Source organism: Pongo pygmaeus, chromosome 1, assembly GCF_028885625.2.
Source record: "Pongo pygmaeus isolate AG05252 chromosome 1, NHGRI_mPonPyg2-v2.0_pri, whole genome shotgun sequence".
Taxonomy (NCBI): domain Eukaryota; kingdom Metazoa; phylum Chordata; class Mammalia; order Primates; family Hominidae; genus Pongo; species Pongo pygmaeus.
The window spans coordinates 194,410,889-194,429,055 of NC_072373.2; the positions used below are offsets into that span (position 1 = coordinate 194,410,889).

The 18,167-nt window shown below is 51.1% G+C and overlaps 2 protein-coding genes across 7 annotated transcripts in view; both read right to left on the bottom strand.

The window, feature by feature from the left end:
- Window positions 1–191: 191 nt before the first annotated feature.
- SH3D21 (SH3 domain containing 21) lies at window positions 192–15,011 on the bottom strand. Of its 5 annotated transcripts, none has more exons than XM_054495828.2 (16): window positions 14,729–15,011; window positions 14,478–14,554; window positions 14,247–14,310; window positions 13,827–13,945; window positions 13,505–13,595; window positions 13,287–13,342; window positions 13,149–13,194; window positions 12,903–13,003; window positions 12,637–12,723; window positions 11,514–11,556; window positions 2,342–2,435; window positions 2,194–2,246; window positions 1,970–2,064; window positions 722–1,831; window positions 560–623; window positions 192–482 (listed from the first exon to the last, which is right to left on the bottom strand). In XM_054495828.2, exons 1-16 carry the CDS (start codon window positions 14,730–14,732, stop codon window positions 325–327), a joined length of 2,262 nt encoding a protein of 753 aa, XP_054351803.1. In that variant the 5' UTR covers window positions 14,733–15,011; the 3' UTR covers window positions 192–324. The 5 variants fall into 5 exon arrangements, with proteins under 5 accessions (XP_054351803.1, XP_054351781.1, XP_054351792.1 ...); XM_054495806.2 differs by having other exon boundaries at window positions 14,397–14,554; XM_054495817.2 differs by having other exon boundaries at window positions 711–1,831; window positions 14,397–14,554; window positions 14,729–15,008.
- A 777-nt stretch (window positions 15,012–15,788) lies between these two features.
- THRAP3 (thyroid hormone receptor associated protein 3) overlaps window positions 15,789–18,167 on the bottom strand; it is a 77,740-nt gene continuing 75,361 nt past the window's right edge. For both annotated transcript variants that reach the window (XM_054495792.2, XM_054495779.2), the window contains exon 12: window positions 15,789–17,357. In XM_054495792.2, coding sequence (XP_054351767.1) covers window positions 17,136–17,357 — 222 coding nt within the window. In that variant the 3' untranslated portion in view covers window positions 15,789–17,135. The remainder of the gene's footprint in view (window positions 17,358–18,167) is intronic.

The window sequence follows — 18,167 nt, forward strand, 5'->3', positions numbered from 1 at the left end:
GCGAGAAGGCCCGCCCGGCTCCTCCCCGGCCCACAGCTGGATTCCGGAATCTAGGCCGGGCGTCAGAGCCCGACCCCGCCTGGGCCCCTCCTGCCCGCCATTTCTCCAGCGCGCGGCTGGAGTCCGAAGGAGACACCCTCCCCCGCCCCTCACCATCCGGTGGATAAAAATAGCCGCGCGCAGGCCTTGGGAACGGTAATGGGAGCCACATGTTGGCCAGATGTGCCTGGGAGGGACCGTCAGGAATGCGGAGGCCCAGGCCCTGCCCCCGCGCAGGCCCCGCCCCCAGCGACCAGACCGGCGTGGCGCCGTGCTAGGCAGAGTTTACTTTCTCGCGTTTCCCAAAGTCGTGTGCAAGGACGTGGGTGGCCCCAGCCAGGTCAGGCCGCGGTCTCTTCCCAGGCCCACCCTCAGTAGGTCTGCGTCTGCGTGTGGATGATGCGCGGGGTCTGGGACTTCTGGGTCCCCTGCATCACCTGGACCTGGTCGGGAGTGAGGTGGAGACTTTGTCAGGGGGCCACCCGCTGCCAGCCCCCTCCCGCCGGGACCCGCGCCTCACCTCCAGCTGCCGGCGCTGCTCCTTCTCGCTCTTCAGCTCCTCCCAGATGTCGGTCAGCTTCCTCCTGCGGGCCGAGGCGTAGGTGAGGGGCTGCGCAGGTGAGGGCTAGGGGGGACCCTACCTTCCACAACCCCCGCCACTGCCCACTCACTCCAGCTGCACCTCCATCAGCTCCAGCGCCCTCCTTAGAGACTCCACCTCGCCCCTCAGCGACGTTACATCGACTCCCTCATTCTTGTTTTCCGTGTAGTTTTGCGGGACCAGGGAGGGGAGGGTGAGCGTCTCTTGGGAGTCTGGAGACGGCTTGATAGGACGTGTTTTTTGGGCAAAGGCTCTTTCTATAGGGGGCACCTCCTCTTTTGGAGCCACTTCCTCTTTAGGGGGCACCTCTTTTGGGGGTAACTCCTCTTTCGGGGTTACCTCCTCCTTGGAAGCCACTCCCTCTTCGGGGAGCACCTCCTCTCTCAGAGGCCTCTCCTCGTTGGGGGGCCCCTCCTCTTCAGGGGTCCTCTCGTCTTTGGAAGGTGCCTCCTCTAGAAGGGTTGTAGCCTCTTTGTGGGGGTGGGGCTTCTCAAGGGCAGGCCTGGACGCTGGCCCAGACTTCAACTCAGCCTGGCGTGGGGAGCTGTCCGCTCTAACTAGGGGACATTTCATCTCTCCCAGGCACCTCTCTGAGGAAGGAGGCTGGGGTGGGGGTGCCTCTGGCGTGTGGGCCTCCTCCTGGGATGATGGATCCTCTTTGGCTACAAAGTACTTGACCTTCTGCAGGGTTTCCTCCGAAGAGAAGTGATGGAATTGAATGTCATCTCTGGTGGACACCTCTTCTTCAGAAAGCTCTGGAGTCAAGACCTTTTCTAGGGTGGGGACCTGATCCCCCAGAGGGGCCATCTTTGGATCAGGGACTTTATCCATAGGTGGGACTTCTAGGGCAGGGGCCTCTTCCACTGAAAAGACCCTCTCTGGAGTGGAGGGTTTGTCCACAGTCAGGGTCTCCTCTGGGATGATGGAGTTCTCTGGGATAGAAGACTTGTCCTCCGGAGTCACCATCTTCTCTGGGGTGGGGACTTTGTCAGGAGCTGGGATCTTCCCCGAGGTGGAGTTCCCTGGGATAGAGGCCTTGTCCCCTAGAGTGAGGGTCTTCTCTGGGGAGGGGACTTTGTCAGGAGCCGGGATCTTCTTGGAGCTGGGGGCGTTCTCTGGGGTGGCAGTCTTGTCCAGCATGGGGGTTCTCTTCACAGAGGGGGCCTTTGCCGGGCTGCTGTGCTCTTCCTCCTGCCGTGATGGGAGATGAAGTCTCAGCTGAGGTTGAGTCTGGTTCCCTTTGGCCTGGGAGACTTCACCCATGCACACCACAGCTGGGAACCAGCCTCTGCCCAGCATCCCCACTCTCCCATGTCTGCCGCCCCTCACCTGACTGGACACACAGCGTTGCTGGGGAGTCTGGGTTTTGGATCGCTTTCGGCCAGGCTGACACGAACCCCCACTTTGGAAGCCACCATTGGGGCCTAAGAGAGCAGAACCTCAGGGACCCAAGCCTACTCTGACCCTCAGTCTCTTCCCACCTCTGTCCATCCGCACAGCCACCCCATCCCTGTCCTCCAGTCCTCCCCGCACTGGAGGAAGGCAGCCCTTGCCTGAGTCTCGGGAGGTGAGCTTCTGACTGTCCCTGCTGGGTGTCTGAGATGTCCTGGAACATATCTTCATCAGGCCCTCAGGGTGGGGCACAGGGAGGGGTGTTGCCTCCTACCCTCCTCCTTCCCCCAACCCCCTCCTGCTCCTTACTTGGCTTTGCTGGGCCCAGTGGTGGCTGTTGCTAGCTTCTTGACTGTGGGGAGGGATGTTTTGGGCATCAACTTTTTTGGTTCCTTAGTAGGAGCTGGGAAGAGAGGAGTGGAGCATTCATCCATCTGACAGTCGCTGGCCCTGTTTTGTGTTGTGTGCAGGGGACTATGGGCAGGAGGTTAATCTTGTTTGACTATGTGCCACCGTACCCAGCTAATTTTTGTATTATTATTATTATTATTATTTTACCCGGCTAATTTTTGTATTATTATTATTATTATTTGAGATGGAGTCTTGCTTCTGTCGCCCAGGCTGGAGTGCAGTGGTGCGATCTCAGCTCACTGCAAGCTCCGCCTCCCGGGTTCACGCCATTCTCCTGCCTCAGCCTCCCGAATAGCTCAGACTACAGGTGCCCGCCACCACACCCGGCTAATTCCTTTTTGTATTTTTAGTAGAGATGGGGTTTCACCGTGTTAGCCATGATGGTCTCGATCTCCTGATGTCATGATCCACCTGCCTTGGCCTCCCAAAGTGCTGGGATTACAGGCGTGAGCCACTGCACCCGACCAATTTTTGTATTTTTAGTAGAGACGGGGTTTCACCATGTTGGCCAGGCTGTTCTCGAACTCCTGACCTCAAGTGACCCAGCCTGCCTCAGGCCTCCCAAAGTGCTGGCATTACAGGTGTGAGCCATCACGCCCAGCCCACCCTCAGAATTGTTTATCTTCACTCTCATTTACTCTCTAAGAGATCTTACCCAGGCTTATGGGTTTAATTTTCATCAATAAGTCAATGACTCCCAAATTTTCATCTCTAGCTCCTTTCTCTCTGACTCCAGACTCATATCTGACTTCCCTCTCAATATTTACACTTGGAGAGCTGATGGGCATCACACTCTTAACATATCCCAAACCAATCTCTTGCTTCCCAAACCCATGCCCCTTGAACCTACCCCTTTCCCCACGGTCCCTATCTGGCTCATTTACCCACTTGTTTGGATGACAAATGACTTATTTCCTTATGAGGCACATCCAAACCATCAGCAAATCCTGTCCACACTACTGTCCAAATATTTCCTGAAGTCAATCACTTGTCACCACCTCCACCACTAAGTGCTCTAGATCAAGTCACCACCACCTTCACCTGGACATTCCAACAGCCTCCAACCTGGGATTTGGCTGTACCCATCCAACCTAGAGTGTGTTCTTCCCACAGCAGCCAGACTGAGCTTGTGTTCTATTGGGGAAGCAGACATAAATACAAGGAGTAAAATACATAGTGTGTTAGAGAGTTATTAAGCGTGACTGACAAGACTAGGCAGAGGGGCCAGGCGCGGTGGCCCACACCTGTAAACCCGGCACTTTGAGTCCAAGGTAGGCAGATTACTTGAGGTCAGGAGTTCAAGACCAGCCTGGTCAACATGGGGAAACCCCGTCTCTACTAAAAATACAAAAATTAGCCAGGCATGGTGGTGTGCGCGCCTGTAATCCCAGCTACTCCGGAGGCTGAGGCAGGAAAATTGCTTGAACCTGGGAGGGCAGAGGTTACAGTGAGCCAAGATCGCGCCACTGTACTCCAGCCTGGGTGACAAGAGTTAAACTCCGTCTCAAAAAAACAAAACAAAACAAAAAAACACTAGGCAGAGGAAGGAACCATTTTAAATGGGGTGGCCAGAGAAGGGCACACTAAGGTGACATCGGCATCACCTGAAGGCAGTTACACACAGTGACATTCAGATCCACAGAAAAACAGCCACTATGGCATGTGCACAAGTGCTGATGTTAACTCCTACATATAATCACACACAGATACGTATACAAATCCACAAATCTGACAGTGGGTGGGGGCATGGATCCCACAGCCAGACACCAGGCTCTGAATTTCAGCTCCACTCCTTGCTAGTTGTGTGAGAACTTGCTAAATGATCTATGCCTCAGTGTCCTCATTCATAAAACATGGACAACTAACACACACCTTGTAGGGTGGTTGTGAGGTCTGAGTGACTTTTAATACATGTGAGGTGCTTAGAAGACTGTTTGGCAGCCAGATGGTCAAAGCTCAGTAAATGTTAACTTTGACTTCTTACATTCTTACAGTATGGCTGATTAGGTGCTCTGTAGGGCGCTCCCACTAGGAAGCAATTATATCCTGCTGAGGACACAATTTTGAGGCACCATTGGACTTAAAAGAGGTAAAGGAGGTCTACAAAAGAGAGGACTGGGCCGGGTGCAGTGGCTCACACCTGTAGTCCCAGCACTCCCAGTGGCTCACGTCTGTAATCCCAGTGCTTTCAGTCCCAGCTACTTGGGGGGCTGAGGCAGGAGAATCACTTGAACCTGGGAGGCGGAGGTTGCAGTGAGCCAAATCACGCCATTGCACTCCAGCCTGGGTAACAAGAGCAAAACTCAGTCTCAAAAAAAAAAAAAAAGAGAGAGAGAACTGAAGTCAGAAAGGCAGAGGGAGGGAGGGCAGCTCTGTTCTGTGGCTACTGAGCCGGGGCCCTGTGATGTGATGCCAGGGCCTTGGGCTCTGCTCCCTCAGCTCACCACAGGCCCCAAGCTCAGTACCACACAGCAGTGCTACCTTTCTTCAGGAGGACTGAAGCAGCTTCTGGTGGGTGGTGTTCTCGGGCTACTGGAAGAAGTAAAAGCAAATTCTCGGCCGGGCGCGGTGGCTCACGCCTGTAATCCCACACTTTGGGAGGCCGAGGCAAGTGGATCACCTGAGGTCAGGAGTTCGAGACCAGCCTGGCCAACATGGTGAAACCTCATCTCTACTAAAACTACAAAAATTAGCCAGGCGTGGTGGCGCGTGCCTGTAATCCCAGCTACCGGGGAGGCTGAAGCACGAGAATTGCTTGAACCCGGAAGGAGGAGGTTGCAGTGAGCTGAGATTGCATCATTGCACTCCAGCCTGGGCGACAGAGCAAGACTTCATCTCAAAAAAAACAAAACAAAACAAAAAATAAAAGCAAATTCTCACTGGAAGAAGTCTTCTTCTACTAAGGCCTGCAAGAGTCCCACAGATTAAAATCCAGCTATCAGCTCATAAATAAAGGTCATAAAACACGCTAGAGGGCAGGTCACCAAGAATGGAGTCAGCAGACACAACACACAACAGATAGTGGAACTGTCAGGTAGAGAACACTGCACAGTTATATATAAAATATTTGAAGAAATTCAGGATGTGCATGCAACAAAGGACAATCAGGAATAACCACGCAGGTTTGGAAAATTATCACACAGAAAATGGAATTATTAGAGATGAAAAATAGCATTCTTGAAAAAGAAATGCAACATAAATCCACTTATTTACATGTATATTGCTTATGTTACCGGTACAGGTTACAGAGCAGAGTAAACAGAGCCAAAAGGCTAGAGAATTTGTAAACTAGAGGTGCAGTGAGACAAGGCATGAACAGCGTGACAGCAATGTTAGGAGGGAGGAATGACAGAAGCAGGGTTTGGCTCTGGCTGAATGAGGTGGCAGACAAATCCTCTCTTCACAAGGCAGCTATGAAGCTGGACAAAAATGATCCAACAGGCCGGGTGCGGTGGTTCACGCCTGTAATCCCAGCACTTTGGGAGGCTGAGGTGGGCAGATCACCTGAGGTCAGGAGTTCGAGGCCAGCCTGGCCAACATGGTGAAACCCCCTCTCTAAAAAATAAAAAAATTAGCTGGGCATGATGTTGGGTGCCTGTAATCCCAGCTACTCAGAAGGCTAAGGTGGGAGAATCGCTTGAACCCAGGAGGCAGGGGTTGCAGTGAGCTGAGATCATGCCATTACACTCCAGCCTGGGAGACAGAGCGAGACTCCTTCCCCCCACCCCCCCAAAAAAAGAAAAAGAAAAATCCAACAACCATTTCAATGCTCTGGAAATTATCCAAAGGCATGAGATAATTTGCAAAGGATTTTTTTTTGAGACAGAGTCTCGCTCTGTTGCCTAGGCTGGAGTGCAGTGGCGCGATCTTGGCTCACTACAACCTCCACCTCACAGGTTCAAGCGATTCTTGTGCCTCAGCCTCCCAGATAGTTGGGATGACAGGTGCCCGCCACCACGCCCTGCTAATTTTTGTATTTTTTGGTAGAGACAGGGTTTCGCCATGTTGGTCAGGCTGTTCTCAAACTCCTGACCTCAAGCAATCTGCCCACCTCAGCCTCCCAAAGTGCTGGGATAATTTGCAGAGCATTTTGTATGCTTGATAATGTTCTTGCCTAGGGCCATTTTCATCCCGGACCCCTCAGCTTGGTCCACATGGATGTTCTGCAGGGTAGGGCAAACTGTGAGGATCAGCAGCTTAACTGGCTAAGTTGAAGGCAGCTCAATTTGGAGTGTAATCTTGGGATTTGACATTGGTTCTAAAGCACAGCCAACCAAAAACATAGATAAATGGGACTTCATCAAAATTTAAAACTTTTGTACATCAAGGGACACCATCAAGAAAGTGAAAAGACAACCTAAAGAATGAGAGGAAAACTTTGGGAGGCCGAGGTGGGTGGATCACAAGGTCAGGAGTTCAAGACCACCTGGGCAACATGGCAAAACCCCATCTCTACTAAAAATACAAAAAATTAGCCAGGTGTGGTGGCGCACGCCTGTCATCCTAGCTACTTGGGAGGCTGAGGCAGGAAAATCGCTTGAACCCAGGAGGCGGAGGTTTCAGTGAGCTGAGATCACGCCACTGCACTCCAGCCTGGGTGACAGAGCAAGACTTAAAAAAAAAAAAAAAAAAAAAAAAAAGAATGGGAGAAAATATTGCAAACCATATATATATATATGCATATATATGATTACGGACTTTTATCTAGAATATATAGAGAACTCTTCTAACTCAATAGTAAAAAGACAAATAATCCAATTTTTTAAATGGGCAAAGGATCCAAACAGACATTTCTCCAAAAGAAATAAGCACATGAAAATATGCTCAGCATCATTAGCCATCAGAGAAATGCAAATCAAAACCACAATGAGATACCACTTCATACCCACTAGGACAGTTTTCATTAAAAAGATAACAAAAACAGCTGAGTGAAGTGCCTCACAACTGTAATCCCAGTATTTTGGGAGGCCAAGGCAGGAGGCTCACTTGAGCATAGGAGTTCTACATTAGCCTGGGCAACATAGCAAGACCTTTTCTTTACAATAAACTTAAAAACTAGCCAGGTGTGGTGGTGCACACCTATAGTCCTAGCTCTAGCTACTCGGGAGGCTGAAGTGGGAGGATCACTTGAGGTTTGAGGCTGCTGTGAGCTCCCATTGTGCCACCACACTCCAGCCTAGGCAACACAGCAAGACCCTATCTCTCCAAAATAAAAGAGTATACTATGAACAACTTTAGTTAAAATTTCTTTAACTATTAAAGAAATTGAAGAAGTTGTTTAAAATAATCCCATAATGAAAAAAAATATGGCAAGATGAATTTACAGCCAAGTTTTACCAGCTTTGCAAGGAAAGATGATTCCCATCTTATTTATGTATTTATTTTGAGACAGAGTCTCACTCTGTCACCGAGGCTGGAGTGCAGTGACGCGATCTCAGCTCACTGCAACCTCTGCCTCCTGGGTGAACAAGCAATTCTCCTGTCTCAGCTTCCCGAGTAGCTGGGACTACAGGCATGTGCCACCATGCCCGGCTAATTTTTTGTATTTTTAGTAGAGACGGGGTTTCACCGTGTTAGCCAAGATGGTCTCGGTTTCTTGACCCCATGATCTGTCCGCCTCAGCCTCCCAAAGTGCTGGGATTACCGGCGTAAGCCACCATGCCCGGCCCATTGCCATTTTATATAAGATCCACCAGATAGGCCAGGTGTGGTGGCTCACATCTGTAATCCCAGCACTTTGGGAGGCCAAGCCGGGCGGACCACAAAGTCAGGAGTTCGAGACCAGCCTGGCCAACATGGTGAAACCCTGTCTCTACTAAAAATACAAAAAAATTTAGCCGGATGTGGTGGCGCACACCTGTAGTCCCAGCTACCTGGGAGGCTGCCACAGAATTGCTTGAACCCAGGAGATGGAGGTTGCAGTGAGCTGAGATCACGCCACTGCACTCCAACCTAGGCGACAGAATGAGACTCTGTCTCAAAAGAAAGAAAAAGGAAGAAAAGGGAAAACTAGATTCAAAATCAGGAACATGACAATGATGTTCACCATCACTACTTCTATTTAATATTGTATGAGAGATCCTAATAACTATAATAAATTAACAAAATGAAATTAAAAGGCAGGAGTGAAGAGAATGACACAAAAATTATTATTCACAAATGATTTGCCTGTCTTCACAGGAAACTTATAAGAATCTACAAATGAATTGCTGGAAATAATCAGAGTTTAGCACCATGGCTGGCTATAAAAACAATATACAAAAATCAATGCATTTCTGTATTCCTGCAATAAACAGAAGAATGTCTATTTTTTAAAAGACACAATAAAAACTCTGAGATACCTAAGAATATCTGGGAATAAACCTTATGAAAATTATAGTCTTATGGCCGTGTGCGGTGGCTCACGCCTGTAATCCCAGCACTTTGGGAGGCCGAGGCAGACGGATCACAAGGTCAGGAGATCGAGACCATCCTGGCTAACATGGTGAAACCCCGTCTCTACTAAAAATACAAAAAATTAGCCGGGCGTGGTAGCGAGCGCCTGTAGTCCCAGCAACTCCAGAGGCTGAGGCAGGAGAATGGCGTGAACCCGGGAGGCGGAGCTTGCAGTGAGCAGAGATCTCGCCACTGCACTCCAGCCTGGGTGACAAAGCAAGACTCTGTCTCAAAAAAAAAAGAAAATTATAGTTTTATGTATAAAACTAAGCCAGGCACCATGGCTCACACCTCTAATCCCAGCACTTTGGGAGGCCAAGACAGGAGAATTGCTTGAGCCCAGGAGTTCGAGACCAGCCTGGGCAACACAGTGAGACCCCATCTCTACAAAAAGATTAAAAGATTAGCTGCACATGGTGGCTTGTGCCTGTGGCCCCAGCTACAAGAGAGGCTGAGGTGAAAGAATCGCTTAAGCCCAGGAGGTCGAAGCTGCAATGAGCTACAATTGCCACTGTACTCCAACCAGGGCAACAAAGACCCAATGACCCTTTCTCAAAAAAAAAAAAGAAACCCCCAAAATTGTATAAAACTCACATGTAGAAAATAATAAATGATGCTGGAACAACTCATTATCCATAGGGAAAAAGGTATAATTGTATCACTCATTAAAATCACTACTACATGAATAAAAGCACTAATATGAAAAGCAACATTTTAAAGGTTTTAGGCCGGGCACGGTGGCTCATGCCTGTAATCCCAGCACTTTGGGAGGCCAAGGCGAGCGGATCATGACGTCAGGAGATTGAGACCATCCTGGCTAACACGGTGAAACCCCGTCTCTACTAAAAATACAAAAAATTAGCCGGGCGTGATGGCGGGCGCCTGTAGTCCCAGCTACTCTGGAGGCTGAGGCACGAGAATGTCGTGAACCCGGGAGGCAGAGCTTGCAGTGAGCCGAGATTGCACTACTGCACTCCAGCCTGGGCAACAGTGCAGACTCCGTCTAAAAACAATCAATCAAACAAACAAACAACAACAACAAAAAAACCCAGCAAATCTCAGCCAGGCACGGTGGCTCACGCTTGTAATCCTAGCACTTTGGGAGGCCAAGGCAGGTGGATTGCCTGAGCTCAGGAGTTCAAGACCAGCCTGGGCAACACTGTGAAACCCCGTCTCTACTAAAATACAAAATATTAGCCGGGCATGGTGGTGGGTGCCTGTAGTCCCAGCTACTCCGGAGGTGGAGGCGGGAGAATCGCTTGAACCTGGGAGGCGGAGGTTGCAGTCAGGGGAGACTGCGCCACTGCACTCCAGCCTGGGCAACAAAGAGAGACTCTGTCTCCATAAAACAAACAAACAAAAGAACCCAGCAAGTCTCAGAAGACTATAAACATGCTACCATTTTTATGAAGCTCAAAACCAAAAATGAATTTAGTGATACAGTGTTTAGACACATACTTTTGTAAGAAAACTTAAAAACTTGGGGGAACCATAAACATAAAATTGAAGATAGTGGTTACCTTTGGGGTGAGGGAAGTGGTAGAATGGGAAAGAACAGGCAGTGTTCTAGTCCTTAGGTTTAGGTGACACACCATGAGTGTTCGTGGGTGTTAATTTTTTTTTTTTTGGAGACACAGTCTCACTCTGTCACCTACGCTGGCGTACAGTGGCATGATCTCAGCTCACTGCAACCTCCCCCTCCCTGGTTCAAGTGATTCTCCTGCCTCAGCCTCCCAAGTAGCTGGGATTACAGGCATGCCTACCACGCCTGGCTAATTTTTGTATTTTTATAGTAGAGACAAGGTTTTGCCATGTTGGCCAGGCTGGTCTTGAACTCCTAACCTCAGGTGATCCACTTGACTTGGCCTCCCAAAGTGCTGAGATTACAGGCGTGAACCACTGTGCCTGGCCCGTGGGTGTTAAATTTTATAACATATGTGTTATATATACTTTTGACATGTGTCAAATATTACATTAAAAGATAAATAAGGCTGGGTGCAGTGGCTCACGCTTGTAGTCCCAGCACTTTGGGAGGCCAAGGCGGGTGGATCACGAGGTCAGGAGATTGAGACCATCCTGGCTAACATGGTGAAACCCCGTCTCTATTAAAAATACAAAAAATTAGCTGGGCGTGGTGGCGGGCGCCTGTAGTCCCACCTACTTGAGGCAGAAGAATGGCGTGAACCCAGGAGGCGGGGCTTGCAGTGAGCCGAGATTGAGCCACTGCACTCCAGCCTGGGCGACAGAGCGAGACTCTGTCTCAAAAAAATAAATAAAAAAAGATAAAAGACATCTCACAGATACACAGACAGAGCTATTCACTGACACATAAGACACGTGAACATACTCAGCCTTATATATGAACAGATTCATGTTTCCTTACAAAATGAAACAAATCTATACCCACCAATAGCCACATTCTCAAGACACACAGAGAAACACTGAAATATTAACACACACACAAACTGACCCACATATTGATTCACATACATTCCTACCCAGCTTTTGACCCACAGGTGAGGGGGCTCCTATAGGGGCATACTGGACCACTGGGGTGCTGTGGGTGTTTATAAGCAACTGGACTGGTGGGTCTCCCAGAGAACACCCCCCAATCCCAGGCTCCCTGGGCACTCACCTGATTCCCGAGATACCACTTTCCGTGGGACCAGCTTCTTGATCTATGCAGAAAAGAAGTAAAGGTTGAGCATCCTAATCTAAAAATCAGAAATCCAAAATGCAGGCCAGGCGTGGTGGCTCACACCTATAATCCCAGCACTTTGGGAGGCCACGGTGGGTGGATCACTTGAGGACAGAAGTTCGAGACCAGCCTGGCCAACATGGCAAAATCCCGTCTCTACTAAAAATACAAAAATTAGCTGAATGTGGTGGCATGCACATGTAATCCCAGCTACTCTGGAGGCTGAGGCAGGAGAGTCGCTTGAACGTGAGAGGGGGAGGTTGCAGTGAGTGGCGATCCTGCCACTGCACTCCAGTTTGTGCAACAGAGCAAGACTCTGTCTCCAAGAAAAAAAAAAAATCTAAAATGCTCCAAAATCTGAAACTTTTTGAGTGCCAACATAATGCCTTAAGTGGAAAATTCCACACCTGACCTAACTCATGTAACAGGTCTCAGTCAAAATTTGTTTCATGCACAAAATTATTAAAAATACTGCACAAAATCACCTTCAGGCTATGGTTTAAGGTGTATATGAAACATAAATGAATTTCATGTTTAGGTTGGGGTCCCATTCCCAAGCTATCTCTCTCTTTTTTTTTTTTTTTTGAGATAGAGTCTTGCTCTTGTCGCCTAGGCTGGAGTGCAATGGCACAATCTCGGCTCACTGCAACCTCCGCCTCCTGAGTAGCTGAGATTACACATGCATGCCACCACGCCCAGCTAATTTTTGTATTTTTAGTAAAGATGGGTTTCACCATGTTGGCCAGGCTAGTCTTGAACTCCTGACTTCGTGATCCACCTGCCTCGGCCTCCCAAAAGTGCTGGGATTACAGGCGTGAGCCACTGCGCCCGGCAGCTATCTCATGTATATGCAAAAATTCCCAAATCCGAAACACTTCTGGTCCCAAGCCTTTTGGATGAGGGATACTAAACTGGTATTAGAATCCAAAAGGAGCCCCCACATGTCTAGGTCTGCCCTCATTTAGTGACTCTCCAGCTAGGTCTGGAGAGTGCCCATGATCCCCACCTTTGTCCAAAATAGCCTGCCCCCACCACCTGAGTGTCTTGGCTCTGTACTCACGGGGGGTGGTGGGAGTACGAAGTTGTCTGGAAAAACTCCTCTTCGTCCTTGACACTCTCCTTCCCACCAGCCCTTATCCTCTGTGGTCTGGAAAAGAAACACGCCAGTAGGGAGGTGAGCCAGGTCCCCCAAGGTCCTTTCCGGGGTCCCACTCCTTCTTATAGATATAATTTCAACATTTATTTTACATTCAGGGGGTACATGTGCAGGTCCACCCTTTCTCAACACCCGCTTCCCTGGGCCCCCCCACCCTGTTCCTCTCACACCTTGCTGAGTACTTTCACCACGTCCCCCCTCCGCAGCGCCAACTCGTCTGGGGCCTCAGGCTGGTAGTCAAACAGGACCCTGTAGGCCTCAGGGTGGGAGACTGGGAAGAGGTCAGTCCACTGTCCTCTGAAGCCAAGCCTCCCCCATCCATCAGCAGCCCCCACCTCCATCAGCCTAGCTGGCCCACCGAGTCACAACCTTGGGAGTGGCTGAGGGAGTGGGGGACCCTTTGGATGGGTGCTCACCTGTCTGCAGGTAGTCTGGAGGGCTGTCATAGGCCAGGCTGCTCAGCTAGTGGGGGAAGGGGCAGGGAGGAACTAGATGAGCCTCCAACCACCCCAAGAGGAACTCACCACCTCTGTGCCCACTCTGAGCCAACTTACCTTGGGAGGCTGCTGGGGACCAGGGCTGACTGAAGGCATGTCTGGATTACCAAGGCCTGGTGGGGGACAGTGAGGTTAGGGAGGGTGCTAATTCACAGGTTAGGTCATGGGAGAGGGTCAAAGGGGTCACAGGGTCAGGATATGTGAATCACAGGCTCATGCCACTGGGAGGGTCATTGGAGATTGCGAGTCACAGGATCACAGGGTCGAGGTCTCACTTGGGGGCCCACTGTCCAGCAGTTCCACAAAGTTGGACGGGAAGGCTCCCAGCTGCCCGTTCTTCTTCCCCAGCCACCAGCCGTCCTCAATCTGAGGAGAGGGGAGGACGCAGGGGCATCTGGTTCTGCCCCAAGGGTCCCTAGGATAATCTGCCACCCTTGGTTCTGCCCAAGCGCCCCTTCCTCCCTCCTTCTCTCCCGCGCTTCCCCATATCTGCGCCGTCGCCATTCCCACCGTCCAAACCCTCACTTCCCACCCCACTCACTTGGGAGGCGTGTTCCATCATCTTCCCCCAAACGGTCGCATCACCTCAACCCTCACCTCCTTTATCATTTCCACGATCTCCCCAGCTTGCAGCTTCAGCTCGTCCGCCTGCTCTGGGCTGTAGCTGAAGTTCACTTTGCACCATCTTTGGGGCCTCGGGTGTTTGGCAGGGTGACCTAGCACCGGACAAGCGCGGCTGAGCTCCAGCCGGATGCCCCAGTCAGAGGAGCTGGGGGAAGCGCAAGGCGCGCACGTAGCCTTGGTACCTCCAGCCCCGCCCCAGGGCGGAGCATTGTACCCTAGAACCAATCACAGGCCGCAGGGCAGCCCCCGAGGTCCCGCCCAGAGCCGCGCCCGTCACTAAGAGCCGGAGGCGCCGGGGTCGCACTGACTCCGCGCACCTGCCCACCGACGCCCATCCCGGCCTACCGACGCCCATCCCGGCCCACCGGCGCCCGTCCCAGCCCTTGCGCTCACCTCGGCGGCGCGCACAGCGCGGCCTCCGCGCCTCTCCGGAGCCCCGCAGGGTCTCTGGGATCTCCTGGGAATCAGGGCACGGGGAAGGTGCTCTCAGCTCTCGGGGAGCGCGCGCTGAGACCCCACAGCCCGCCCCTGGCTCGGCCTCACCTGCACCAGGCGTTCGGGAAAGAGGCCATAGCGGCCCCCAAACTCTCCGCGAAGCCAGCCCCGCGCGGGCACCCAGCGCACCTGCCGGACCACGTCCCCGGGCGCCAGACTCAGCTCGTCCTCCTTCTGCGCGCGGTATCCGGCCAGGACGAGGACTTCTGCGGGCGGAAGACGGGGCCGGCGCGCGGCTCAGAAAGGCCCAGCCGGGGCAGCCTGGCTAGGGCGGGCGTGTCCCCATGCACCGTAGAGGGCAGCGGGGGTCGGGGGGTGGTGTGGGCTCTTGCTATGTCCACGGTTGCAGAGAGAGGCCACCTCAAAGCCTCCGCACTTACCCATGGTTTCCGGGGCGACCTCCAGAGCCCGGCAGCTCCCTCTGACGGCCGAGTACTGGGCCCGCGCAGGGTGCGACCTGAGGCAAGACAGTAGGGTAAAGGAGGCGTAGCCGCCATCCGATAGGTCGGGCCAGGTGCTGGGAGTGGGTGTGGAGAGGGGGCGGCCAGGCTCAGCAGGTCCGGCCCCCAACCCCGGGGTGAGGAGGACTCCAGGGTCTCTGGCCTGTGCAGCGGTCAAAGCTCCGTCACAGGTTCTTCCCGCCCACCTAAATTTTAGGCCAGCCGCCTCTCCCTTTCGCTCAGTTTTTGCCCGGAGGCTCCCAGCTACAATTTGCACAGAGCCTTTCCAGGCCCACCCTCCCCCCGCTCACAAGCTTTTGGCTTCAGGGGAAAAGGTGGGGAGAGGCACATACCAGGGTGGGGCCCCCCAGCAGGTAGCAACCGCTCTAAACCGGCCTTGAGTGAACGAAGTGGCTGCCCTTGTACCAGCAATAGCTTTGAGTGGGCACTTCCAGTCTGCTTTCCTTCAAGGCGTACTCCTCTCTGGGCCCGTACCCACCATCTACCCCCATATATAGGAAGGAGACAGCACAGACCCCTGATTTGGGGCCAGAGGTCTAGTTTGGTTTCAGAAAACACCTCCAGGTTCTCCCTGGGAGTTAGGCCGGGAGAATGAATTTTACGAGCTTCCAAGATTTCTGCTCACAGTTGAGTCCCCAGCCGGCAGGAGTCTGAAGGTTAGGGCCCACCCTATGGCCAGTCCTTGTGGGATAGGCTCTTTCAGGCAGAAGGCTGAGCCTACTAACCACATCCCTTGATCCCTGCCCCACCACCATGGAGGAAGCCAAGGTCCTTGCCTATGACAGGAAAAAATCTGTTTCTCCTGGGGTGTCCAAGGTACACAGTGCTCCTCCCAGGAACGACTGCCTGTCTGGGATTCCAGCAGCCTGCGCAAGGTCCCACAGGCTCTTTGTCTTTCAGGTTTTCTGAAACTGCCGTGGGAAGTTATCTACCACCCTCAACACACAAACACACTCAGGGTGACAATGAACAGAGCCCGTTTACATCTGCCACTTCATTTATTTTATTTGCAGGAGGAGTTGAAACAAATTTTAAGGGAGATTTTCATTTTCCCCCAAACATGAATCATTCAAGTAAAACCAACTTAACTATAGAAATGTAGCAAAGTAAGGGGAAAGCAGCACAACAACCCAAGAGGCAAAGGCTGGGGGGGAGAGGTGGGTGCAGTCCGCATATAACATATGCATAAATGCCTTATGATTCACCTGCTCAGGACCGCCTCCCCAGAAGGCAAGCACAAGGACCCATTTTAAGAGGATGTTTCCCCCCAAACATCTGAGAATGCTTCAACTTAAACAGCTTAAGGTTAAAAAGACAAAGAAAAAAAAAAGAAACCCAAAAAAACCCCATGAACCACCCAGCCATAACCACCTTCCTTAATCGATCATAGGAGTTTCTTTTCATTTTATAAAAAGATTAATAAAAAATATTGAAAAAATTTTCTCATCTTATATTTGTAAAGATAATAGAATTCATAAGTTTCTTAGAAAACAGACCAGACACTGCCCTCCAGTTTCCACCCCGTTGCTGAGAGGATCAGCAGGACTAGAAAGTTTGGGATACTGGAGCTGCTGGTGGAGAACGGGGAAGTCCAGCCCAGAAGAACTCAGGAAATAGGGCTCAGGGGCACGTGAGGTGTGGTAAGGAGCAACTCCACGTGATACATGGCTGCGCAGAAAAGGGGAACACAAGGTGGTCGGAAAGGCCTTAAACTCCTCCTTGACATACAAAACCGGTTTTTACAAAGATCCAAGCAGTTTGGTCCCAAACTGAGGTGAACACTTCAAAGTTTATTCACATGCTTTTGTTTTCTCTTTCAAGAATCAAAGTTTCCCAAATTAAATGTTTCTAATATTACTACATATGCCTAAAAAAAGAAAAAAAAAAAAGAAAAGGAGGGGGCTTTTAAAATCAGGACGGGGGAAAAGAGATCGAAAATCATCAAATTAGTCATCTTAGCTCCAAATGAAATGAAATTAGAACAAAACTGTTGGTTTCTAATAGGAAACAAAAATCCAAGCATCGCTCTCCCGCCCTACCCCTGCCCCCACCCCACACACCAACAACAAATGAGAAAAACAGCTAAAGCCCAATGCGTTGTGTTCTGCTCAAAAGCTGGGCCTGACCCCCGGGCTCCACGGCCAGCCTCCTCTGTCCAGTGGGAGACAGCGCCAGGGATGCCTTTCGTGGTAGTACAATATGCGAGGCTGGTAGGGGGTGGGGGGTAGGATTTTCAGAATCTTCTTGAGGTTCCTCTGTTAAGCTCTCACCAGCCATCTTCCCAGCGCCTCTCTCCCCTGGGCAGGAATCCCGTCAAGGGTGGCCCCTACTCGGTTGTGGGCTGTATATTGTCCTTCTCTTCTCGGTTCTCTGTCCCACTCTCGTCGTCTTCAATCTCCCCTTCCTCCCCACTGAACTTGTCATGGGCCCACTTTGGACTGGTACTTGATTTCCGGAACATGAACCGGCCCCGACCCCGAGGAAAGGCTCCTCGGCCCCGGCCCCGGCTCACCCACTTGTCACTGCCTTCACCTTCACGGTCATCATGCTGAGGGGAAAGAAAACTGCCATCAGTGCCAGAGTGAACAAGATGTGGCCAGAGCTCTCTTCTCTGCACCCACCCAAATGTGCCTTTCCCAGAAGAACCTGTGCCCTAACCCAGCCTTTTGCTCCTTTTCTGCACTTCTCCCTGTCCCCCACTCCAAAAATGCCAGTGGTTCAGATCCACGAGAATATCAGTTAGGTGATTTAGGAATTTTAAGGTAACAGCTTGGGCATTGTAACAATGATTGACAATGATGATGATTCACTGAGCATGAACCCTTAATAGTTTAAAGAAAATAAAAACGTTACCAAACACTGAAGTAAGACATTTATGTACTATCTCATTTAATCCTCATATCTACCCTATCATTATCACCTCCCACTCTGCAAACATGGAAACAGCTTAGGAACTTTAAGCAACTCCATATGATTTGGTATATCCTCTCTCAAAGGATGGGTTTGAGAAAGCCAATCACACCAAAACGTGCAACTCCATGTGAACTGGGTTGTTAGGCAGCAAAGAAAGGAGGCAATGCGGCTGGGTGCAGTGGCTCATGCCTGTAATCCTAGCACTTTGGGAGGCCGAGGCGGGCAGATTATCTGAGCTCAGAATTTCAAGACCAGCCTGGGCTACACGGTGCAAACCCCGTCTCTACTAAAATACAAAAAAATAAAAAATAAAAAAAAATAAAAAAAATTAGCCAGGCATGGGGGTGTGCACCTGTAGTCCCAGCTACTCAGGAGGCTGAGGCAGGAGAACTGCTTGAATCCAGGAGGCAGAGGCTGCAGTGAGCCGAGATCATGCCACTGCACT